Source organism: Sceloporus undulatus, chromosome 6 (assembly GCF_019175285.1).
Source record: "Sceloporus undulatus isolate JIND9_A2432 ecotype Alabama chromosome 6, SceUnd_v1.1, whole genome shotgun sequence".
NCBI classification, from domain to species: Eukaryota; Metazoa; Chordata; class Lepidosauria; order Squamata; family Phrynosomatidae; genus Sceloporus; species Sceloporus undulatus.
Genome location: NC_056527.1, coordinates 141605488 through 141631630, shown reverse-complemented (window position 1 = coordinate 141631630; position 26143 = coordinate 141605488). Strand labels below are relative to the sequence as shown.

Below are 26143 nucleotides of genomic sequence, written 5' to 3'. Positions count from 1 at the left end.
CGGAGGATGCTATTCATTGTGCTATTCATCGAAAGGGAATACTGTACTGTATTTCAAAGTTGGTATGCATCCTGTTTCTTTTGCTAGCGTAATTGTTGTGAGGATGTGGCTTGTGTGATAAATTCCCTGGTATTGAGATAAATCACAGAAAGATTTCTGTTTGCCATCTCTCACGAATTATTCAGCAGTCAAAACAAGAGATTGACGCACATCAAAATGTTTAAATTTAATTAAATCTCCCATAATTTCTCAGTCAACAAGAACATGAGGAATTCTGGATGCTGTAGTCCAAAGTCAAACACACACACACACACTCACCACAACCTCTCTGCTGTACTGCTTCACAGTTCTAAAATGGCGTTCTGATTTTGATCTCCCTTTGGAAGAATTTTCCTTCTGGGGGATCCACTTATGTTTTGCCTCTCCTCTGTTGTTTAGGGATCCTTGCAGAACAGTTTGTTCCAGATGGCCCCCACTTGCATCTCTACACTGTAGAGCCAAGTAGTTGGGTGAAGCTGATGAACTGGCAACACTCCACTATGTACCTGTTCTATGGCATATCTGGAGTAGTGGATATCCTCACCTATTCCCCAGCCAGAGTGCCTCTAGGATTGGATCGCCTCACACTTGCTATTGCAGTCTTTGTTGAAGGTTGGTACCACTGTAGTGACTTGGGTGCTTATAGATAAATGGCTTCTAGGTCTTCCAATGTGCAGCTATCTCATCATTCATTCCTTGATGGCTCTGTCTTTGAAGGAAGAGGGGAAATGATGGAATTACGGAAATCTGGGAAAGTTTATCTCCAGTACCAAAGGTTTTCGGCCAGTCCTGCAAAGGAACTGAAGGCAGTCTCAAAATCAACTCATTGCTCATGGATCATAAGGTCTTTTGACCATTTTGACCACTGGCTAAAGTGTTTCAGGCTAGATGATATCTTTAGAATATTTTTAGAACATATGCTCTAAAATGGTAAAAGATAGCTGTTTTTCATAGCACATGATTTTCTTTACCTACATATTGCATATATGGGACGCTTCATTTTTGAAAGTACAAATATAACCTTCATTCAGAACTATTCACAACTAACTAGCTACAAATTTCAGGCCAACCTTTATCTACTAAGCACAAAATACTGTTCATCCATTGTGCAATAGCACAAAACCTTCACATATGTCAAATGTGTGAGAGGAGGATGTGTGCTTGTGTAACATCTGGGTGTGATAGTGACCACACTTTCAGAACCTCTAAGAAAGACATCTTTGCAACTATTTTATACCCTTAGAGAGCCAGCACGGTGTAGTGGTTTGAGTGCTGGACTAGGATTCTGGAGACCAGAGTTTGAATACCTTCTTGACTGTGGAAACTATGGGTGACCTTCGCCAACTCACATTCTTTCAGTCTCAGAGGAAAGCAAAGGCCTCTGAACAAATATTGTAGAGAAAATCCCATTATAAATTCATCTTAGGGTTGCCATAAGTTAGAAATGACTTGAAGGAACACAGCAACAACCATAAGAAGCCTACAAAAGACATATTTCCAAAGGAGGTTAGAAACTGCTGAAATGATTTGTTGATATAAAACAACACATCTGTTTGCATTTCTGGATTCTGCTTCAGAGCTTGGCTGTTTTGAATGTCCTCATGAGTGCCTATATGTAAACTTTTGCAGACTGGTGATCAGGCCATTATAACCAGCATTGCTGAAGATAAGCAGCTCTCCTTAATTGCCTCCTAACTAATGACAGACAGCTTAATGAATCTACACAAAAGATGCAAATGAGTTGCTTTTCATCTCTTTGTAATTATAAGATAGCAGTCTGTCACTGGATTACCAGAAGTGGGGAGCCCAGAATTCTTCTGTCATATATCTCCCATGGTTCATCTCTGTGATACATTTATCTCCAGACAGTCATAAATATGTCTTTAGGCAGTGCTTTGTCTGAGTTCACCTGATGTGTCAGATCACACTTGCAGGCTCATTGATAGGAACATTGCAAACAACATGGTTTCTTCTTCTCATTTCCATGTAAGTTACCAATTTTAGATTTCCCTGATAGTAAATGGAAGCAGTAGGTGAGGATGTGAGACAAGATGTAACTCGGGCAGGGTACAGACCGCCAAACAGAGGTGCCTCCTCGGCGCCTATCTTTGCTGCGCAGGAGCGCCGCAGCATACAAATTGTGCGGTGCTGCTGCACAGGAAAAAAGGAGCTCCAAAAACAGCTCTTTTTTGTGGCACCGCAAAGCGCCAGAGACGGCGCGGTTATGTCGCAGCTGCGCAGCCCCATTTGGAGGCTGCACAGCTGTGACGTAACCGTTATGTGTGCCGTGCTAGGGTTGTGGGGTGTGTGCACACGCCGCCCTGAGGCAACCCTAGCACGTCATGAACGCGCCGCAAAGGGCCCATCTGTACAGGGCCTCGCTTTCTATTTTTTAGTACTGGATATTTAGGCTCCACTTGAAAACTTTTTGTTATTCCACAGGGCGTGACTGGACCAAGGGCAGATTAAGGCAATGGAGGGGTTTAGAGCCATTTCAAAAGACTAGTGGCACAGAAAATTAATGAAGTAATCAATAGCATAAAATACAGAAAACAAAAATCTTATTCTCACCCCACCCCAATAACATAAATATAAATATTATGTGTTCCTGGATGTGAAAATTATAAATATATTATGACATTTCGAGTACCACTATTGTTATTTAAAGAAAATTTGTGGGAAAGTCTCTTAGATTAGAAGTGAGCCTTCTTTTCTTTTTCTTCTACAAAGTCAATGATAAAATCATTGAAGTCTGTATTGTTGCTTTTGTGGTCATTAGCATCAAAGAGTTCATTTGTGGATGAATGCAAGTCCTCAGTTCACAATTCTCCCTACACCATGTCAGTATGAAATGCCTTACTTTATTATTTCCTTCATCATATTAATTCCAGTTATATCATGGCTTTTCCACCTATGAACTGAATGTGCAAACATGGATTCCCCCTCACCTTTTCCTCATAACTACCTGGTTGGGTAGATCAGGCTGAGAGACCAAGACAGGGAATGAACTAAAATTGCCCAAGGAGAAGTCGAAGGCAAGAAGAACATGGCCAAATAGCCTGAAAAACCCACAAAAAACTATTGCCCAAGGAGTTTTATATCTCAGTGGGGACTAGAATCCAGCTCTACCAAATCCTACTCCAACATTCTAGCTGCTAAACCAAAGTGATTTTGCTTGGAGGGTTATTTGCACTTAAGAATAATGTGCAAGTCAAACAATAAGCCAAAAATTCAATAGATAGCATTTTCTTCTATCTAGTAACAATGCACTAAGCTGGTAAAGGAAATTTTGGCGGGTTACAGACCGCCATTTCGGACGTCCTCAGGACGTCCCAGTTTGAAAAAGGGGCGTCTCTTCTAGACGCCCCTACTCCTATTACGGACAGAGTCCGTAACAAATGGCGGCAGCCGTTTTTATGTAGCGGACATTGTGCGTCCGCACGTCGCACCGCGGAAGTGATGCCGCGAGTGTGTGACTAGCGCCTTGCGGCGTCTCTTCCAGGCTGCAAGTATGGAGCGCGATTTTTGCGCTCCTTCTTGGCAGCGTCCAGGAACTGCGCCATTTGGCTGCTGCAGTTCCCGGACGCTGCAACCGGCAGTGGCGGCAGACTGCCGCTTCTCGGCGGTCTGTAACGCACTATATTTCAAAATTCTCCCTACACCATGTCAGTAGGGCCTGAATACTATTGGTTAGCCCCTATTAGAGTACACACATTAAACCAATGGTCATTCAGTTTGTCTATTCCCGTTGAAGCTACCAAGGGTACTCAGGCTGTTGGACTGACAACCAGCCCTACCTAGCATAGCCAATGGTCAGTTAAAACTGGGAGCTGCATTCCAACATTTGTAGGTTCACACATCTCCCACCCTTGCACCAAGATTTTAAGATCATGAGAGTAAAACAGACGTGGGAAAAGTGTGGCATGCAGACTACATATGCCCCCCAGGGCATTTACTATGGTTCCCAGAGCCCCAGGGTTCAAAATTGGCAACAAAAATTGCTCCAAAATGCCCCCAAATCCTACATGAGGGTGAGAGCATTTCCATCATGTTTGGAGACCTCCTGAGCCACATATAAAGGTCTCAGGGCAAATCCAAGAAATTGCTACCAACAACCCTCCCCTCTCCCAAAAGAATGGAAAGAATTGATGCAGAGCTGACAACACTGTCAAAACATGGGAAAATACAATGAATTATATTGTAAGAAGTCATAACTCTTTAGAACGGCCTAGAAGAGCCCCGTCTTTCCAAATAACCACATCACTGGTACAGTCATTTGACAGTTACAGTATTGATGTTATTTTAACTGTCGTTGCTACATCTTAAAGAATCCTAGGATTTATAATTTGTTGAGATGTTTAAAATTCTCTGCTAGAGAGTTCTAGTGTTGTGTTTCAGGTGAATGGACTATGTATAGCTCCTTAGCTGAGTAATATAGGCCCCATACAGACAGGCCAAAATAAAGCTGCTTTGGGTCACTTTGGAGGTGCACTGTTTAAATGTTCCATGTGTCCTAAGAGGTCAGAAGCCACACCAAAGCCATGCTCCGGTCCTAAGGACTGGAGTGCAGCTTTGGCACAGCTTCTGGCCTCTTAAGATGTGTGTGTCATTTAAACAGCATACCTCCAAAATGACCCGAAGCAGCTTTATTTTGGCCTGTCTGTATGGGCCCTTAGTATTTACTGTTTAATTATTTACCATTTGATACACAAGATCATTTTTCTTGGATTCCCCATGATCTCCAAGCACTCCCTCATCATTTCCTTCCCTTTCTCTCTATCCTTTTTTTAAACTACTACAATTCTAAAGATGATGTGCATTTCAACAGGCTTCCTCTTCTACTTCCACGTCCACAACCGACCAATGCTAGATCAACACATACATACTCTGCTGCTGACTAGCATCTTTGCTGGTGGTACCAGCATTCTGTTGGAAATCTTCCTGCGAGATAATATTATCTTGGAGCTCTTCCGTTCCAGTCTCACCATTCTGCAAGGGACTTGGTTTTGGCAGGTTGGCCAGAGTCGGATTTTCTTATTATGACTGGGTTGCTGCTAGTGATGTCAAAGTGGTCATATTTATTTTTTATTTTATTTTATTAATATGGCATTGTGCAAGTTGCCAGAAGGCTCAGGGTTTGTGCTAAATGTTTGATAACTCCTGGGACAGAGGGGTGGACAACTGCATGAAGTCGGGGGGACCCATTGGACTTTGGAGCACCTAGCCAACCAGTAATTTTGGGCAAAGATCTGGCTCCCCACCTCCATTAGAAAATGGCCCGACGCCCCTTCCAATTCAGTAAAGAAAACCATAGGCTCTTCCTTCAGCTCAAATAACTGGGGGAGACAAAAACATGGAAAAAGTGACCCCCAACATGCCCTGTGTAGCCCAGGGAGGCATTCTGAAAGGGAAAGACCTTTTATAGGTGTCTTACCAAAGCTAAAACACTCTTGATGACAGAGCTAAGTAAAGCCTTTCGACCGTCATGCTGGGGAAAAAACATTAGTTGCTGGGGAAAAAGAAGAGTTGAAATAGAGTAATAGATCTTTCATTTTAGGATAATTCATACAATCATTTTGTCATTATTATTATTACTATTATTAAGCTTTATTTATACAGTATAGCACTATAAATTTACACAGCGCTGTACATACAATCTTTTTAATTAGACGGCCTTTAAATAAGGATGCCCATCCACAGGGCTCTTCAAATGTTATGGTCTGCCTAGAATCATTAGACAGGAACTCCATTTTTATTAATTTTTAATTTCCAGATTTTAGCCAGAGCATCCTCTGCTTACTCTGCCATAGGTTCAAACTGTTTTCATTTGTCTCCTTACCCCCTCTTCCTACACACAATCCATGACCAATTGCAAGGGCTGATCTCTGAAAGTGATGATCATTTAAAACATTACCCCCAAAAAATGTGATTCATGGAAACTATGGTGGGATACAAACCGCCGCTTTGCGGCGCTCCCCCGCCGGCACCATTTGCTCCGCGCAGGAGCCGCAGCAGCCAAACCGCGCGACTCCCGCGTGGAGCAAAAAGGAAGCTCCATTTCGGAGCTTCTTTCTGCGGCGCCTCTATGATGTCGTGAGGTGCCGCAGGCGCATTCGCGACGTCATAGGTGCCGCGACACGTCTGGACACTATGCGTCCAGTACGTCAATATGGCGCCGGCCATGTAGAAGGGCCGGCGCCATATGGTACGGACACAGTCCGTACTAGACTCATGGGCGTCTAGAAGACCGGCCTATCTCAAGAAAACCATTGAGGACCTGTGGGAGTGGGGTGGGGGTTATGCCTGCATGGATAACAATGGCGCAGTACAGACTGCCAAGAAATGCCTGTTTTTACTCTGGAGGGACGGCGCAGCCCCCAAACAGCACGCCTTCACTCCGGAGTAAAAAGAACCTGGAAAAACAGGTTTCTTTTTACGCTGGCATAGTTACGCCACAAGTGTGCCAATGACGCACTCATGAAGTAACTGGCGTGGTGCAACATGCAGATGCTATGCATCCATTATGTCATAATGGTGATGCCCATGTATACATGACGCCACCATTACTGCACTGCCAGCAGGTATTAGGGTTAGAGACCCTGCGGTTTCCTCAAGGTCCCTAACCCTAATATAGGCGTCAGCATGGCAGTTTTGCGTTGTCTGTACTGCGCCCATGAAACAGTTCAAATATACTCCTAGTGCAAGATGTGTTTTGGTAATGCCTTATAAATAAACATATATTATGCTAGTGTCTTGCCAGATGCAATGGTTTCAGAGTCTTTCTAAACCCCCATTTTAAACTCCTGGTATTTTAAACTTCTGGTAAGAGCTGAATAACCACCTAGTCTCATGTTTACTTATCTGGACCTTACAATATTCTTCTGGGGCCTTTCTCTGATGAGGTGGAACAAGTGGTTGTTAGGCAGCGGAACTTTTTGTTTAGCATCTCTCAGTTGGGAAATATCCTGATAAAACCCTGCTCTTTTTGCTCAGCGTGAGAGTAATTTTGACATCGTTTTGACAGCAGGAATGATGAAAAGGCATTAATAAATTGCTCTGCACTGGGCAACAACAGAACAGGTGTGACTGTTACACTTTTTATACTGTCTAAGAATTCCATGCATTTTTGCATGAAAGATGATAACTATTTATTTTCTACCCAGATAGGTTTTGTGTTGTACCCACCATTTGGAGGGCCAGCATGGAATGAGGATGACCATGACAACATGATGTTCATTACCATGTGCTTTTGCTGGCATTATGTCATTGCTATCCTTATTGTGGCTATCATTTATACTCTGGTTCATTGGTAAGTTTTCTGGAATATGCGCTCATTTGCCCCGATCTAGCTTTAGTTAAACAAGATGCCATTACTGAACATGATCAGTCATGCATGAAGGTGTCTGCGCATGATTTTGTGCACAAAAGTAAAAATAAACAATGAGAGGAAAGAATTAAGTAAGAAGAGAAGAGAAAGGAAGAGGGTTGTATTAACATGTCAATTTGGGGAGCAATATGAAGAACATCTAAATCACCTGATTCTAAGGGCAAGGAAGTCATATTTAGAAAATAACAGGACTAATTAGCAATTTTTTAAAAATTAGGGGTTAAAAGGAGAGGAAATGAAGATGATCGAAGAAAGTATATTAGAAGATTAGTGGAAATGTTTAGAAAATGAGAGGAAGTGGTTACAAGGTGAGTGGAAGTGTTGATAAGGATAGAGAAAGTGGTTAAAAAGTCTGAGGAAGGATGTTGAATGTTTGAGAAGGTTAAGTGTAGTAGATAAAGGAACAGGAAAGATAAGATGTTCAAAGGATTAGAAAGGAGAGGGAAACCTAATGGAAGATGAAGGAGTGTGGCTTTGGCGTGGCTTCTGGTCTCTTAGGACACATGCAACATTTAAACAGCATACTTCCAAAGTGACCCGAAGCAGCTTTATTTTGGCCTGTCTGTACGGAGCCATATTTTTAAAGTAATTAATTACATTTACAGCCCCCCACCCAATAGTTATTACCCATGACAATTATTGTATTTTAAAAGTAACAGTTTGCTTTTTCTTTGTCCAAAATGAACTAGTTATGTTTAAAGCAACATTAGAATGCTTTAGATCACTGACCTATATAACAAAGCATACCTAAGTAGAGAGGACACACACATATAAACCCTGTAACTATAAAAGTGCTTGAATCAGTAAACCTTCTGCCAGAAAAGAAGTTACCCCTCATCACTTTATAGTTGTTGTGTACTTTACTGCTTTGGTTATTGCAAAAGAATTAATTATAAATGCTAAATAAATAATATGGTACAATTACAAACAATTTCTTTTGCAGTAACCAAGGACCTCTTGCCTCAGATCAGAAATAAGAGATTACAAAGGAAACCTGAAGGACACAGGCTTCCCTTTGGCTGCCTTAGAAGAAATTTCAACAGTAACTTTTCATAGCACTAATATGTGTGGCTGATAAGATATATTTTTGTCATTGTTCATAGCTGCACTCGGGGTTGTAGAAGAAACAACGGACAAATCAACATCAGGCTTGGACTCCGCAAACAGAAGAACGAGAAAGGAGATCAGGCTTCCCTCTTGAATGTATCTGATGAAGAATGAGTGAAGATGCCAGTCCTCATTGGTTTCTTTAATTTCCAGGAGACTTAACAATCACACTTCCTTAAAATTCCAGTGATTAACCTAATCTAAGAGTATGCTACAAGGAAGAACATAAGAAAAGCCATGCTGGCCCAGAGCAAAGGTCTATCAAGTTCAATGTTCTATTCATGTATGATGGCCAATGGGTTTGTACGCCACATAAAGCTACTTATCCCATGAAAAGATTGCATTTTCTCAAATCCCTTCAATTTGAAATGTATTGTTTCATCCATCCTTCCTCTTTTGTAGATAGTAGAAAGTCATGGGATGCAACATCTAGCTTGGTTTGCCCTCCTTTGGAAGGAGATCAGGAGTGAGACTTAAGGCACTTTCTAATATGTAAAGTTTCTTTACAAATACAGAGATTAAGCAGAGGTGGTGATAAATGACCCAACTGCTTCAACAACAAAACCAGCTACCCATCATCAACATTTCAATGACCAGTAGTTCAATGGTACAATAAAAATATTACAAGAATTCCAGAAAATCCAATAAAGCTGATATTGTATGGTACTGGACATGGACCAAAAAGAGCTAGATACAAATCCCAGTTCTTCGTGGCACATTTCCTTAGCCTAAGTGAACTTCAGGGGTTGTTATGAGTGTGTAATGGGATAGACCCATTGATGCCGCTGTGTTGTCTTCAATGGAAAGACAGGATTCAAATATGTTAAAGAAATAGAATCCATTGTCATAACTGGAACTTGGAACCAAGACATCTTTGTGAAAATACTAGAACGTCAGCTACCCTTCTAAAGAGCACATCTGATCTGATCTGATTTGGATAGTCTCTTGCTACTTGGTTCAGTCTGAGCAAAAGCATCCAGACTTCCCATGCTTCATTGACTGTTTCCCATAAATAAATGGCATGCATGCTTGATAGTGAATCTTTGAATGTTTGCCCAAGAACTTTATATGCTACAGAGAATACAGGGAAGCACATTTTTGGTTGGCATGGAATTCAGTCCAGGATACTTGGACCTTACTATTGTCCTATGTAAACTAGAAGTGCTTTCTGGATCACACTTGGCACCTCTCCCCAGTTGCCAGTGATGGAGGCTGGCTGTGTTGAAAAGGCTCTCTTTGAGGGAATGTGTTCGCCATTTATTTATCTTTCTCACTGAGGAATATTGGAAGTCCCTTGGACAAGAATCCGCCATGAGCCCAAGTTTTAATGGATAGGTTTCACTGACATAAATACTAATATCATGGGATTTCCAGTGTTAAGTTAACTGAAAATAACACAAATGTTCAGCTTCTGACGTTGTCTAGTTCTTGCTTACTGCATGTCCCACATTATTGCCTTGAATAATCTAAAAGTGGGTCACCTTCTTAAGTTAAAATTCCACTTCTGGAGAAACAAACATGACATTTCAGTGCTGGAATATACACCAAAGAATATCAGTTTTAGTGTCTTTAAAAATATATTGTGCAAATTTTTTAAGTGTTAATAAATTTGATATCAAAATCCCAAGAGCTTACTGAGTTGTCTATCAAAGAGGTTGGTTTAGATCTAGAACTTGGTACTCTCCAGATAGTGTCAGACTACTGCGTTCCCAACCAGTATGGTCAACTGGAGATGATGGGATTTCTGGTTTAACGTATCCAGATGATACTAGATGGAAGTGATATAAATGCCCCTTTTGCCTTACAGGGTATACTTCTTGTTGTGAACTTTCAAGTTGTTTCTGACATATGACGACCCTAAGGCAAACCTATCATAAGATTTGCCACTGCCTTCCCCTGAGACTATATTACTGGATTTTGAATAAGATCTTTAAAAAATGGGTAGAGATGTAATAATTCCGGAAATTTTGAAAATGTGGAAACTTTTTTTTTTTTGGCTTGAAGATGGCAACAGAGCAACAGCTTTTCTCAGATGCTCCTTTTAAAATTTTATCATTGTTTTGCTTCTTCTGAAGATATAAGGGATTTTAATAATAACTGAGAATAACAGCAGGAGGTAGAGAGATTTCAGATTTGGAAGATTGTAGTTCAGAAGGGGGAGGAAAGAGTAAAGCTTTGGAGGAGGAAAGGCAACAGCATTTGACATGTTACACTCTACATTCTTCAGCCATTAATTATCTGATCGTAGAGAAAATGAGAACCTCTGAAAGCTCTGCTATGGAACTGCAGCTGTGAGTATTGGCCAACCAGTGTAATTTCAGCATATGTAACTTACAACTGCTAGTAATTGGGATAATTTGAAAATGGTGTTCACAAGGAAAGACTATAGAGTTCTGGGCATTGCACTTTAATCTGGGATAGTCTGGGCAGTACAGACCACCTCTGACATGACGTTCTGGAGGCGATAGTAGGGCTCAGCAGCACACACCAAACAGACACTGCTGAGCCCTACAACGTATGGGTGGCGCCATTATAGCGCCGCCCCACCCACACAGGGGGCATGTGCATGACATGTGGGCGGCGCAGCACCTACACGTCATGCACAGGAAGAGGCATCATAAGGGCTGCAACGCAGCTCTTACAACGTCCCAAAAAGGAGCCGCTCTAGGTAGCTCCTTTTTTGGTCCGCAACATTGCTGCATGGTTTGGTTGCTACGGCAATGCTGCGGACCAAAAAAGGGCGCCTACAGACCACCCTGAAAGGGGTGATCTGTACTGCCCCAGTGACACCTTTTAGAGGGTCCAAAAAGAAGCTGGGTTTTGCAGCTCCTTTTTGTGCTCTCTAGAGGCTGGATTGGGGGCCGCAGCTGCAGACCGCCCCAAGTCTACAGGACATGTTCAGTTCTAGCAAACAGCAGTAATTGCAAGGGACATTCAAGGGTGGTCTTGTATTTTGTGTGGCTCTCTCATTTTCAGCTGGATCCCATTTAATAGATACTTTAGGCCCTAGGGCTATAGGACATTTTCTCAGGCTGGATATGATCTTTTTTTCTGCTGATCAATGTTTACATTCCTGCTCAAAATTCTGACTATTACATTAAAAATGCATGGGAATATTTAAAAGAATATTTATTTTCATTGGAGATTAAATATTCGGAAACCCATTTTATTCTTATGGGTGATTTTAATGTTTAACCGCCCTGTTGACTATTAGAACAGGTAATGCCAGTTACAACAAAAGCATATTGTAGTGAGAGAAAAGCTGCTGGCCAGCCAATTGAGGAACTGAGAAAAGAACCAGTCTGGCCGGCTTTTTGGCTTTCAAGCCAGCTTACTGGAAAGGCAGGAGGGGCAACGCCAACTTCTCTGCTCCCCAGCCGAAAAATTTATTTCACTCTTGTTGCATATCCTTCAACATTTCTCTCTTTTTTATTTTTTATTTTTATAAAACATTTTATTTACATAAAGCTAAAAAAAGAGTTTCTGTTTCACCATGTTAGGGATATATACCCTTTCATGGTTTCAGAGAATACATTGTAAAATTATACAAATACTTCCATAGTTGCCTTGAAATCAACTCTCAATTCTGTACGTTGTGTTATCTCACTTCTCTTTTTTCCCTTATTCACTATTTTCTTGTTACCTCAAAGTATATTACTAATTAAAGTCTGATCAAAGGTAAAATTTCATAAAATGTGTTTATCGTATAGTAATCTGCACCCTTTATTGTCCATATCTACACTTTATCAATATTGGATCCCACTCTTTTTCTATTACTGTAACATCTTTATGAGATAAACGACCGGTTAAAATGTCCTTCTCCCTCATTTCAAAACATTTCTCCCACCATATTTCAAGATCAGGTGTTTCATGATTTTTCCAAAATTGGGCTAATATAGTTCTGGCAGCAGTTACTAAATATAGTAAGATTCTTCCATGCTTGATCTTAGTTTGTGTAGATAGTTTATCTAGCATGTTTAACAAATACATTTCCGGACACATTTCAAAATTAATTTGTAACATCTATTCAATTTCTCTATGTATGGTTTTCCAGTAAAGTTTTAGTTTTGGGCATTTCCACCATACGTGAATCCAAGTTCTGGGTACATTATCACACTTCCAACAAGTTCCTGGGCCTGTTTTGTACATTTTGCTATTTTATTAGGGGTCAAATGCCACCTATGTTCCATCTTCCCAAGATTTTCCCAAAGACTTTGGGATTTTGTGAATTTCTTTGTTTTTTCACAGGCTGATTTCCAACTATCCATATCTACTGTGTGCCCTAAATCAGATGCCCATTTTATCATTGTATCTGTGACAGGTTCTTTCTCCTGTTCCAAGTTTCTAAAGGATTTATATAGTTTTGCTATCTTTTTGTTGGCTGTATCTAATGAAATTTTTGAACATTCTGAAGTTTCCTCTTCAAAATCTTGAGGGGTTTTTTTAAATCAATTTTTAATCTTTTTTTAATCTGTAAATAAGGATACCATTGCACCTTTGGATCTAATTGTTTTAATGCTTCAATAGGTTTCATTTCAAATCTATTATCTTCAGTCTTAAACAGGATATCTTTGTAAGTCAGCCATAAGTCAAGCTCTTTCCATCTCCCAATAAATGCTTCTTGAGGGGATAACCAAAGCGGGATCTTCTGGTACACCTTCTTTTTAAATTTCTCCCACACTTTTAAGAGAGATCTTCTAACCACATGATGTGAGAAGTCTTTGTGTGCAGCTGCTTTCTTGTACCATAAATAAGTGTGCCAGCTGAATCTGTTATCAAAACCCTCTAAGTTCAGAAGCTTTCAATTTTTCGTCATCCATTCAGTTATCCAATTTAAAGCATTCGCAGAAGACCATACAGCCTCTGCTTAAATACCTCCAAAGAAGGAGACTCCACCAGTCTCTGAAGGAGTACACTACCACTGTTGAACAGCCCTTACTGTCAGGAAGTTCCTCCTAATGTTGAGCTGGAATCTCTTTTCCTGTAGCTTGCATCCATTGCTCCGAATCCTATTCTCTGGAGCAGCAGAAAACAAGCTTGCTCCCTCCTCAATATGACACACCTTCAAATATGTAAACAGGGCTATCATATCACCTCTTAACCATCTCATTTCATATCAAGGAGCTATGACATCAACCTTCCCTGTAACTGTAGGAGTGCCTCAAGGGTCATTATTGTGTCCTCTTCTATTTTCATTGTATACACTTTCCCTTGGACTTCTTATTTCAAAGGTGGGTTCCAATATCATATCTACACAGATGAGACTCAGATTTTCCAGAGTTTTGATTCAACTAATGCTATTTTTGGAAGTCCATCATGGACTACCTATTAAGTGTTTCTCTATGGATGACCACTCACTGTCTTAAACCGTATGAATAAAACAGACATATTGGCCCCACTTTCATTCACAGTAGACCCACTTTCATGTCCTTCAGGTGTTTACAGGGTTACACACTGGCTCCTGAATTTTATCACATGGGCCCTGGAACAGGCCTGTTACATTCTAAAAAGGGGCATTCTGGGAACGGGATGGGGCTAAAAATGGAGTTTACCGCACACTGGAGCGCCGCCATTGCCGCTGGACGTTCCAATCACATCCTACATCCGTTCCAGGAAGCGCGATTTTGAAGAACTGTTCCAAAGCATTCTCAGAAATCGCATCCCCTGGAATGGATGTAGGAGGCGATTGGAATGTCCAGCAGCGGCGGTGGCATTCCAGTGTGCGGTAAACTCTCCATTCTTAGCCCCATCCCACGCCCAGAACACCCCCTTTTTAGAACACAACAAGCCCGTTCCAAGGCCCGTGCGATAAAGTTCCCTGTCTCAGTTGCCAGGAACCTAGGAGTTTTGCTGGATGATCACTTGTTTCTGCACTCCTTTATCGGGACAACTGTTAAGGCATGTACCTTCCATTTTCTGAACATCCGTAAGATCCGTAGGTTTTTGACTGTCAAGATTGCCCATTTTCTTGCTGAGGCCATGTTTTTTCATGCCTGGATTATTGTAATAGCCTACTGTCAGGTTTGCCTTCCTGCTCTCTTACTCCCCTGATTTTCATTCAGAACAGTGCTATCCAGGTTATCTTAAAGCTCCGCAAATACTCACATGTCTCTTCCCCTTGTAGATCCCTCTACTGGCTACCAGTTTGGGCCAAGGCTCATTATGAGCCTAGTATTTAAAGCCCTGTATTTTAACCTCCCCAAGTATTTGGCAACTCAACTGGCACGGTATGTACCGTCTAGAAATTTAATATCTGCAGACAAAGGAATATTGGTGGTTGCATACGGCTTTATCAAGGCTGTGAGCCTTTCAGGAATGTGGCTCCTCATCTGCAGGAGAATCTTAACCACTTTTGTAAAGGGCTGAAGGCCTTCCTCTTTGATTCGCCAGATTAAGTTGCTGAGTGTGTTTAAGGAGGCTGAGATGGGTAGCAACTGATGATAATTTTGTTTTTATCATACAGTATTAGTATATCGTTTTAGTATTGTAGAATTTTATAGTGCTGTGTTTTATCATTTATTTTTGATTGTATATATTCTGATGTACTGCCCTTTGGTGAAAGCAACATTATAAATAAATGTTGTTGTTATCTGGAACTTTATTTTTAATTGGTGGATTAAGTTCCTATATATACACACACACATCCACCAACTGTGATAAAAGGTACACACCACATACACACTAATACAGACAGCATTCTTGCCATTTTCTACATACACACTCTTAAATGTCTTTTAGTAAAGCACCTGGCTCATGACCATACTCTGTTCTGCATACATACACAGAGCCGCACAGAGCAGTCTTTTCCCCTCCATATATTTTGTCAAAGCCTTCTAGTAACCATATTGTTCTTCTCATTCAATCATTTTAAAAAGCTTCTCTTTCAACTGATGTCCAAAGGGGAAAATGTTTATTTATCATTAGATCCATCGACAAGAAAAGTGTAGGTCTTTGTGTTTTCATTGCTGAACTCCAGAATTTCCATTTCAGTGTATCCCAAGCTTACCTTCTGTCTCCTAAAGATCCTGCAGAAAGCAAAGTAAAGTTCAAATAGAGTATAGACACACAGAAACCTAACTACAAATGGACACAGTTAAGCCTTCTGCCATCAGAGTTGATATCATGTGGCACTTATCTGGCAACTGGCAACTCTGGCAACTGTCAGCCAGAGAACTTTCCTTCAGCCACCCAGGGACTGTGGAATGACCTGCCAGAAGAGATTCGACAGCTAAAAACACAGTCCAGATTTAGGCCCAGTATATACCTCTCTCTTAAGTCTGGGCTGGTGGTGGCCTGATTCCCTCCGGAGGGACACCACAGCGGCCAAACCGTGCAGCATCCCTCCAGAGTAAAAAGAACCCGGAAAAAAACACCAATGGTGCACTCATGATGTAAGTGCACGCAGCAACGTGTATATGCTGCGTGTCGCTTACACCAAGATGGCAGCACCCATGTGGACGGAACACCGCCATCCGGCCACTGCCATGCCATGCTAGGGTTAGGGACTGTGCGGTTAGTGTGCGGTCCCTAACCCTAGTATCACCAGCAGTCCCCACACCTTAGAACCGCTTTGAAGACCAGTCTCTTCCAGCAGGCTTATCCAGATGATTTTTAAATTATGAATTTGGATGCTGAATTTGAAATGTGGTTTCAAAGTATGTACTGTATGTCTTATTTGTCCTTTTTCACTGTTTCATGTTTTAATTAATGTGTTTTCATTGATGTTGTTCATTATTGATGGTTGTTGTTCCCCACCTCAATCTATAGGGAGAGACGGGTAAGAAATTATTATTATTATTATTATTATTATTATTATTATTATTATTATTCAGAGCCTCATCTTTGTTGCAATTCTTAGACATTGTGAAAGGAATGGTGTGCATTACCCCTGGCTATTTAATGGCTGCAGCAGTGGTCCCACAGGGCTGGTCATCTGCTGGAGGAAAGGAGGTTTTGGACAGTGTGCAAGGGAATCATTCATTCTATCCTGTCCAAAACAAGGCACAAACATACCTAATCTTGAATTACTTGTGAATAATTCACTGTATTTAATCAGCAAGATTCAAGTTTATGGGTTCCTTCTTTGCGCCATCTTAAACATTTACAGGTGATCAATTTGATTCACATCTATGATCATTATCTGTGATATTCTGCAAAATCTGACATACTGAAATTCAGCTGTCTCTCTTGTGACTTTTTTCTGGTATTCATAATTAAAAGTTTAACTTTAAAAAAACTACAAATTTTGGTGAAGTACAGCATAAAAGTCTTCTGAATAATTCTGGTTAGGAGGACGTCAGTATGATTCATTAATACACATTGTTGCTGCTTTGCTCACTTAGAGCATCCTGTTCTTTCTTATTCCTTAACTGCTCAGCTTCATTGCATACCAGTAGACAATGCCATACATTATGGCAAGGAAGAGAGTGACGCCCACAAAGTGCCAGGAGTAGGACATAGCCATAAACATGCGGGTCGCCGGGTCATTGTGGTCCCAGTGGGGGTCTCCCCACCGTGGATATAACACAAATCCGATCTGGATGAATAAACAGAAGAAAGAGTGAATGAGGAGAAGCATCTCACTTTGTGTATATTAAAGACAGCCCCATCTTTCCTGAATAATTGAAACAGTTATCCACCTACTGCCCCTTGTCTTGAGATGAACCCAAGCATACATGAAGCATCTTCCATGATGTGACCAGCAAGCATTTGAAAAACTCAAATATCCCATTTTTACCCTATGATATTTTCAAACTTCAGTCATTCCCAATCCATAGTATTTCCTTTCCTCTTCCTATAGGAGCTATTAGTTAAAATTAGTTAGCTAATCAATAAACGTTGTTGTTGTTATTGTTGTTAAAAAAATGTTAATAATCTTTCAGCCTGTCCAAACTATTGCAAAAAAGGAAATTTTCCTGCACGCCTTATTTATTACTGGTCAGGAATTCCTGGAAAACCATTTTCAATCACATGGACCTCTCTTGCCAACAGGGAAGGGAGGTAGGATGAAGGAAGATGGGAAAGCAATTTGACTAATAGATTTCATAAAGTGAAGTCCAAGGCTTTCATGGCCTGCATCCATAGCTTTTTGTGGATTTTTCATAAAACTATAGACAAATGGGTTTATTTAGATCTCTTCCGTGTTTTTGCTCACTATTGGCTCTGGAGACCTGGATGGGCATGCCTTCCTTTCTAAGGTACAGTAGTCCAAAAATCTTACTGGTCTAGGGTAAGATCCTCACACACATTTATAACTCTCCTTAACAGTTCCATCCAAGCCAAGCAAAACAGAGGTCATTTTTGATAGGAAGAGGAGAGGCAATAGGTAGCATATTCTTGGCTAGATGTTCTCACTTATACATTTCATTTCTTTCTGTAACAAAATTTTGTCCATAGGTATTAAGGTAATGTTTACACTTTAGCAGAAGACTTCTAGATTGCTTGAGTACATGTCTCCTTAGAAATGGCCTTACCTGGAGACAAAGTGGACCTAGAATATTTGACACCCGAGAAGACCATTTTTTTACAATGAGCAGAGAAGTAATGCCTCCCCCCCTCATGCCAAACCCTCATCTGGAGTCTTCAAAGGAACCTAAATACCTTGATGATAGCAGAAAAATAGAAACAGTTTTGGCTAGAAGCAAATAAATGAATAAGTTTAGACATTACAGGAAGGGTGCACAACTTTGATTCCAGGTGTTGGATGGCATTCCTACTAGCACTAGCCAGGATAGCCTGTGAGTGAGGTCATGAAAGCTGCTATCCAACATGGTGCAAAATACTTCGCTTCCTCAAACTATCTTAGAATGAGGAACAAAGAATTAATATAAAGATCAAGGCATTGGGGGACTAAGATAGCTCACAGACAGGAACAATCTTTTCCTGAGCTACATGTCTTGCAATATTTGAGTCTGTACCTCAACTCAAAACACAGTCCTAAGCAATTAAAGTTCTCTTTTTGAATTAAATACCCTCAATCTCACAGAGGAATCATAACAATTATTCATAGGTAGATAGCTGGACAGTGGAGAAAGATGACTGGAAGAAAATCAATTCATTTGAAATGGGATGCTGGAGAAGAGTTCTACAGAATCCATGGACTGCTAAAAAGACTAATGAATAGGTCCTAGAGCAAAACAAGCCTGAACTCTCCCTAGTATCCAAGATAACTAAACGGAGACTGTCATTCCTTGGCCATATCATGAAAAGACATGACTCACTAGAAAAGACCATAATTCTTTGTGAGGTAGAAGATAGTAAGAAAAGTGGAAGACCATATTACAGATATATACAGTTGCCCCTCCATTTTCACAGATTTGAAATCTGCTCCCCTCATGTATCCGTGGGGGGCAAATGGAGGGGGACAAAATGGGGCATGTGCCTGTGCCGCATGCCCACATGTGCAAGCAAGCACACACTGCCATTCAAGCCAATGGGGCTTGAATATTGGCAAGCTTCTATTTTTGCAGAGATTGCTCTGTCAGACTGATGGTATTTAATTTAAAAAAAAGAATGGATCCCCCGTGAAAATGGAGGGCCAACTGTAGACTCAGTCAAGGAAGCCATGGCCCTGAGTCTGCAAGAGCGGAGCATGGCAGTTGGTGATAAGGTGATTTGCAAGTCTCTACATTGTTTACTGTCCCAGGAACAAAGATGCCATGGTATTACCAACATGAGCATTTCATGGTATATCTCAATATTTTGTTCTGCCTTCACTGGCACTGCTTAAGAAGCTTATTTAGAGACATTATCAGCTGCCGGACCACAATAACAGCAGTTAAAATTCTCAAGAATGCTTGCCGATGAACACCATCCGACCAAAACTGACCTGCCACATCCAGGTTCCCTGGGTAATGAACATGGAAGTTCTGATTTGTTCCAGGATTGGGTTGTTTCTCAACCACACCTCAAACAAACTGCAAAGGGCACCACACCATATGGGGATTATACCAATGTAGTGAATGTATTGATCCAGACTAGATAAGCGGTCTGTATGAGTATAGAATAGCAGCCCTGGTAGAGACAAAAAGAGATACAACATGTTAAGTGTGAGTGGTTAAAAGTCTTGCAGAGCTTTATCATTTATTTTTACTGAAAACAAAGTCATAAAAGCATTAAAAGCAACATGATTGGAAGAAAAAGTAAAATCCAGTTTAGTGACAGAGCAAGTGCTTGCCTGCTGAAGGCATCAGGTTCAATCCCTGACATCTGCAGGAAGGTCTGGGAAAGACCCAGTTTGAAACCTTAGAGAGCTGTGTCTGTCAGTGCAGGAGGCAATACTAAGCAAGGTGAACCAATGATCTGATTCCATATAAGACAGTTTCTTACATTCCTGTGCCTTCTCAAATCAGAAACACAGGAGAGATTAGAGACTAGTTCATAGTAATCTAGGGAAGTGGGGTCTAATGAAGGCTTCTTCAACAAGGGTCTTAAAATTGCTTCTTTTAGAGAGGTTATATACAATGGTCTTTCAAAGAGGCATTTATAAGCTCCACCACCCAGGTAGCTAAACCTCTTCTGGCAGCTTTAACTAGCCAAGATGGACCTGGGTCTAACAAACATGTGGTTGGCCTCACATTTGCAAGCAACTTGTCCACGACAAAATGTTGAACAAAATGAAACTCATCCATCACAACTGTATGTGTATGTGTCTCTGTTACCTCCCCAGACTCTACCTCCAATGTGGAGTCCAAGACAGAATGGATTCAAACTATTTTCTCCTCGGAGTATTTAGCAATTAATTTCATGGGGTTTTCTTAGCCAATGATGACTCAGAGGTTTGGACAGTGCCTTCCTCTGAAACAAAGTCTACAACACCTGAGGGTCAACAATTGCTTGCAACCAACAGATTTTCATGGGTGGAAAATGAAACTCAGCCAGCTCAAATCAAACAGCAACCTTACAGAATGTTCTATTCTGAACAAAGGGAGTATACTGTATTTCCTATTACCATGTATGGATGTGAGAGCTGGACAGTTAAGAAAGAAGATAGGAAGAAAATCAATTCATTTGAGACGTGGTGCTGGGAGAAGAGTGCTGAGGATCCCATGGACAGCCAAAAGGACAAACAAATGGGTCCTAGAGCAGATCAGGCTGGAAATCTCCCTGGAAGCCAAGATGACCAAACTGAGGCTGTCATATTTCGGACACATCATGAGAAGGAAGGACTCATTGGAAAAGACTATAATGCTGGGAAAGGTGGAGGGAAGTACGAAGAGAGAAAGGCCACATGCCAGATGGATGGACTCTATTAAGGAGGTCATGGGTTTTATGGGGTTGCAGGAATTAAGCAGAGCAGTGGAGGATAGAGGGTCGTAGAGATGTCTCATCCATAGGGTTGCCATGAGTCAAGATTGAGGGCAGTTAACAACAACAAACAACAATACTGAATGAGTTGGAGATGCTCTCCGATTTCCCACTTCACTGCTTGAGTCCATATTTTCCCCTAACCCTCTAGGTGCATTTTATGGAGGATGAATGGATGCTTCTGACCTGGGTCTTTTCCCCACATCTCCTTGGTAGGGGAAGAAGTAGGATAAACAATATTTCTCACATAAGTGGCAGTTTTAGGGGTCAGGGCCAGGGAAAAGCTGAAGACAAAGCACATCTATAAAACGTGTTTCCATTTTTCACAGGAAAATGCAGAGAGAAATTGCTGGGTAGCATCCACTGGTTCACTTAATGTCAGGTTTGAGTCTATGGTCAACATTCTTTTTCACAAACAGCAATCGGTATTTGATTGTCAAATGATCATTCGGCCAATTCAGTCTTTCTATGAGACTGCCCACTTACCTTCAATGAACAGTGCCAATGAGAACAGGAAGTAATCCATCCCCAAAGGGACCTGGAACTTGCAGCGAACAAGTACACCTGCTATGCCAGCAAACATAAACATGATGTGCATTGTTGCATGTTGCCAAATATTAAGAAGCACCCACTTGTGGTTTTCCTTATTGTACAGGTGGAAGTGGGGACCTTCAGGCAAGAACTGCTCTAATAAAAAACCTAAGAATAAATGAATAATTTTGGTTATTTCTGAGAGAAAAGAGAAAGGAGAATCATATCTTTAGTTGCATCAACTATATCACTGCTTAGGGAGCCTGAGTGCAGCGTTTGAGAAAGGTGAACTGGTAGTTCTCCTATATTTGCCAATGCACTTCTTCAATTAAAATGGCAGACGAACTTGAAAATAATCACAGGAACATTGCCCTCCACCCAGATGTCAAAGACCTTCCTATTTAATAGATCATCTGCCCTTAATCTGGTTAGAGCAGAAGGATGCACAATGGGTTTGTTGTTTTAATATGTGGTTTATGTGGTTTTAATTCTTTTGAAATAATGTTTTAAAAGTAATGCTTTACTTGGATAGTTTGTGAAATGCTGTTTGAACTTTTGTACCATGCATCATTTTAACTATATTGCTTTAACAGATATTAAAGCCATTGCGGGTCCTTCTCTGGAAGATCTAAATTTAATTAATAAATAGAAAAATAGCTGTTCCTCTGGCATCGCTCTAGCAAAATGCAATAGTGGTCAGAAGCAGATAAAATTTGTTTCCAATGTCCTGATGTTGCAGTTGGTAATCAAAGGGGGGTTACTTATGTTAGAGGGGTCTCCGATCAGAATAAAGTAATTGATAAGGGCTTTCTGGGATATTGGAAGACATGAATGTCCGACAGGGAATAGACTGCCTTGCCTTGAGGGTTTTTTTGTAATGTTTTCTTTGAGTAAAGGGTTTCAAAGGGTCTGCAGGCAATCAAGGAGTTTCTTAGTGAGAAGATGGAAGGTGGATAACCTTGCTTGAGTGAGAATGGAATTCAGGATGAAACTGGCCTAAAATGCCTATTTTGAAAGATGGATCTAGCCACGTCTACTTATGTTTTTATCTTCTTGAGATTTCACTGTTTAATCCTTTACTTGCTTGGTTAAAAGAAAACAATATATGCATTGAGAAAATGAAACATTCTACATTTAAAAAACAATTAAATCATCACAATCCCACACCCATAAAGATTGGACAGTATCCACAAACTTTGGGGCATACAATGTTTGTATGTTCCTTTGGACCAAATCTGTGCCATATTGGGGAGCTATAATTTGATTTAATAGGGCAGCTTATATTTCTGAATACTGAGGAACCTTCTGTATAAAGATATAAAGATGAACACTAAGAGAGAGGGATTTTAAAGTTCTCTGTGCATGTGTGTCTGTGTGCACAAACACACACGTGCCTGAATGCACAAACATGCCTTCAAATCACCTGTTGACTGACTTACAGTGACCATCATGAATTTCATACTGTTTTGTTAGGAAGGGAATACTCAGGGATGATTTACTATTGCCTTTCTCTGAAATATAGCTAACAACACCTGATATTCCCTGGAGATCCCTAATAGTTGTCCATCCACAATTATCATCAGGGTTGCATTTTTACTATGATTTCAAGTAAATTGCCGATTGGGTTACATGACCATCATTTCCATTTGAAACCAGTTCCGATCCTACTGTGATCGGTTTCAATCATGTGAGGCAGATGCAAAAAAACCGCTCTTTCCTGATATTAGTTCTTTGGTGGTTCTTTCGAAAATAATCAATGCTGCAGTGTGTTCAACAAGTGCTGCAAAACCAATGCATCAAATCTTCTATCAATTTATTATATATATATATATATATATATATATATATATATATATATATATATATTCCCAAACCAGATGATTGGCATGCATTTTGAAGCAGCACAAACTAGTGAGGATAACAATTGTGCCAAAAAAGAAACTATTATAAGGGGAGACTGAAAAGATCCTCTTTCATAGTGGGAACGACAGACCTTTTGGAATTGATTTAACAACACAGAGCAAAGGCAAATCACAAACCGGTTTAAATGTAAGTGGGAATGACAACAAACTGCTGTCAGCTGCTTACAGTCCTTCCTATTGAGGCGAGATGTGTTGCATTTCTATTTAAATTATATTAACTTTCACTAAAAGGGCACCTCTGCATATAAACACATTTCCAGACAGACAAAAAATATGCAAATGTTTGGCAAATTCTCTTTTGGGGATCCATTAGTGGCTGTCTTCCTATAGCTCTTAACCATAATCTTTTCTCAGTTGTCTCAACTGATATTTGAGAAGTAAGAAAATGATATCTCAAATTTACCAATGAAACAGAAGACTATCATGCCTCCCCATTCCAGCAACTCCATGTAATCTATGTATTTTTCAACCCGTACAGCATATTTTGACTTCAGGCTAAAGAACCTCAAGGGGTGTTTTATAGACCATAAGAATCCAAGGAGCAAAAACAGACTTCCTGAAAGGGTATGTCCTAGGAAAGATCCCATCCCTGAAGTATGTTGGTAGATATATACCTGGCAAAAGAAGAAGAGCAAAAATTAAACAATGATTCCAAACTGAGGAGGAATTAACCTCTTCCAACATTACACATGCGACTATGTTCCATAATGTCTTTGTGAGGATGAAGCATTCAGGCAGAGAGAAATGCCACTGTTTTGCCTAAACCATTCTCCTGCATGCACCTCATGCCAGGGCAGGAAATTGTGATACAGTGAGATGTGATAAAGTGAGAGAACTGGAACAGAATTGAGAAAGTTAACACTAATATGTGAAAAACCACAAAACAGCAGTCTTGTAGTACCCTATTCAACTACTACTAAGCCAGAAAATATTTAAGGTAACTTAGCGTTTCCTCCAAAAGGCTGCAATGGCTTAGTGTTTAAGATGCCAATTCTGACGATAGTAAGGTCGGCAGGTTGGCAGTTCAAGGTCCAAGTGCCGCATGATGGGGTGAGCTCCCATCACTAGTCCCAGCTTCTGCCAACCTAGCAGTTTGAAAGCATGCAAATGCAGGTAGATAAATAGGTACCACTTCAGTTAGAAGGTAAACAGTGTTCTCTGCAGTTATGCTAGCCACATGACCATGGAGCTGTCTTTGGTCAATGCTGGCTCTTTGGCTTAGTAACTGAGATGAGCAGTGCCCCCTACAGTCGGTTACAACTAGACATTCATGTCAAGGGAAAACCTTTACCTTTAACCTTTAGTGTTTCCCCACAGTGATTGTTGCCTTCCACTAAACCCAATTGAACCTTTAAAGGAGATGGTGACCAAGCAAAATGCTTGGAAGCTCTAAAGTAACCATTATGAAGTAAAACTGCAGCAGGAGATGGCAGCAGTACACAGAAACATGCAGACATAGTCATACTCTCTCTTTTCAATGCAGCATGTTCACCCTCCAATTCTTCATCCTGAGACTTAGGACCCTATCGCATGGGGTTAAAATCCCAGTTTACCTTTCCTGGATTCAGTCCTAATTTGGGAGGGAGCTGAGTGTTATTGCAAAGCAATCGCTACCTAGTCGCCTGCTGTGTCTGTCCCAGATGCACCCCGGGTCCTCTAAGTTGCTTTGGTGGCCATTTTTAGAAGTCGGAAGCTTTAAAATTAAAATAAGATTACCAAAATCTGAATTATACATATCTCAGCGCTATAAAATACTGAGAATAACTAGCTCTAGAGTATAACCAGATTGCAAACGTAAAATGACCGGGGGGGGGGGGGGATGTTTTGTGGATACTACTCACTCAAGGATAACTGGGTCACAATATTGTAGTAGGTTTTGCCTCTTCAATTTTTCTCCAGAACACAGAGAGAAAAAATTACTGCTTCAAGTGCTCCTTGTTGTTCTGCTCCAGAAGAAAGCCTAGTAAAACAATTATTAGAACAATATAGAACAGTGATTCCCAGACTTTTCTCATGTTGGCAGTATATTTCCATAAAATGTGCCCTGCATGCTAACACAAGGTTTGTAATTAATATAGCTGCTAGAGACTGTTGTCTGCTCATTGACACACAGGCTGTCATCTGCACACTGAGGCAGCAGCCCTGGATTTCAGGATGGGGCTTGTCAGTGTCATTTGTTTGTGCTCCCCACTCCTAAAGCCTGAGGTTGCCATGCCCACATAGACACAAGAGCCTTCAGCTTGGGTCAGGAGAAGAAAGAATCGCTGAGGAGTGGTGACGGCAAAGTTGAAAATGTGGAAGGCTGACTGTATTAAACTCTTGCTTCTCAGCTTTCTCCATGATTAAATATTCCACCATTACTTTAAAAAACATTTTTTTTAAAAATCACATATCCCTGAATGTCCTGCACATATCCCTGGGAGTATGTATATCTCAGGTTGGAAACCAGTGGTATAGAGGTTTCCTGGGACTACGAAGCACAGGGCAGACAGCTTTCTGCTGTTCTCTTCAGTCTCCAGCCAGATGATCATCATTGCTGCCATAATGCCTAAGGGCACAATCAAAGTGAGTTAGCTATGAACATTCTGTCCTTGTGATGTTTGGTCTTTATCTTAACTCAATAATCAGACTTCATGGATGAAGCAGAAAAAGTTTATTAAGAGAGACTAGCACAGGAAGGCATTCTTTGCTCAGACTGAGAAGCTGCCAGTAGATTCTATAATATCACCACTCAGGCACCACTCCCATCTACACATTACATTCCCAGGCCACCCAAGGATACCTGTCTCTATCACTGCTTCTACATTCCCATGTTTAACTACATCTGCACATGCAAAATATCAAGACATTC

The 26143-nt window shown here is 40.8% G+C and overlaps 2 protein-coding genes across 2 annotated transcripts in view; one reads left to right on the top strand and one right to left on the bottom strand.

Moving 5' to 3' along the window:
* TMEM45B (transmembrane protein 45B) overlaps positions 1 to 10000 on the top strand; it is a 38096-nt gene extending 28096 nt beyond the window's left edge. Inside the window, exons 3-6 of the mRNA XM_042475157.1 lie at positions 439 to 651; positions 4868 to 5052; positions 7203 to 7348; positions 8530 to 10000. Coding sequence (XP_042331091.1) covers positions 439 to 651; positions 4868 to 5052; positions 7203 to 7348; positions 8530 to 8647 — 662 coding nt within the window. The 3' untranslated portion in view covers positions 8648 to 10000. The remainder of the gene's footprint in view (positions 1 to 438; positions 652 to 4867; positions 5053 to 7202; positions 7349 to 8529) is intronic.
* Positions 10001 to 15443: 5443 nt separating this feature from the next.
* LOC121932786 (transmembrane protein 45B-like) lies at positions 15444 to 25217 on the bottom strand. Its single transcript, XM_042471765.1, has 6 exons — positions 25134 to 25217; positions 23696 to 23906; positions 21326 to 21538; positions 19362 to 19546; positions 16924 to 17069; positions 15444 to 15558 (listed from the first exon to the last, which is right to left on the bottom strand). The coding sequence occupies exons 2-6, from the start codon at positions 23877 to 23879 to the stop codon at positions 15444 to 15446; spliced, it is 843 nt and encodes a 280-aa protein (XP_042327699.1). The 5' UTR covers positions 23880 to 23906; positions 25134 to 25217.
* Between the last annotated feature and the right edge of the window lie 926 nt (positions 25218 to 26143).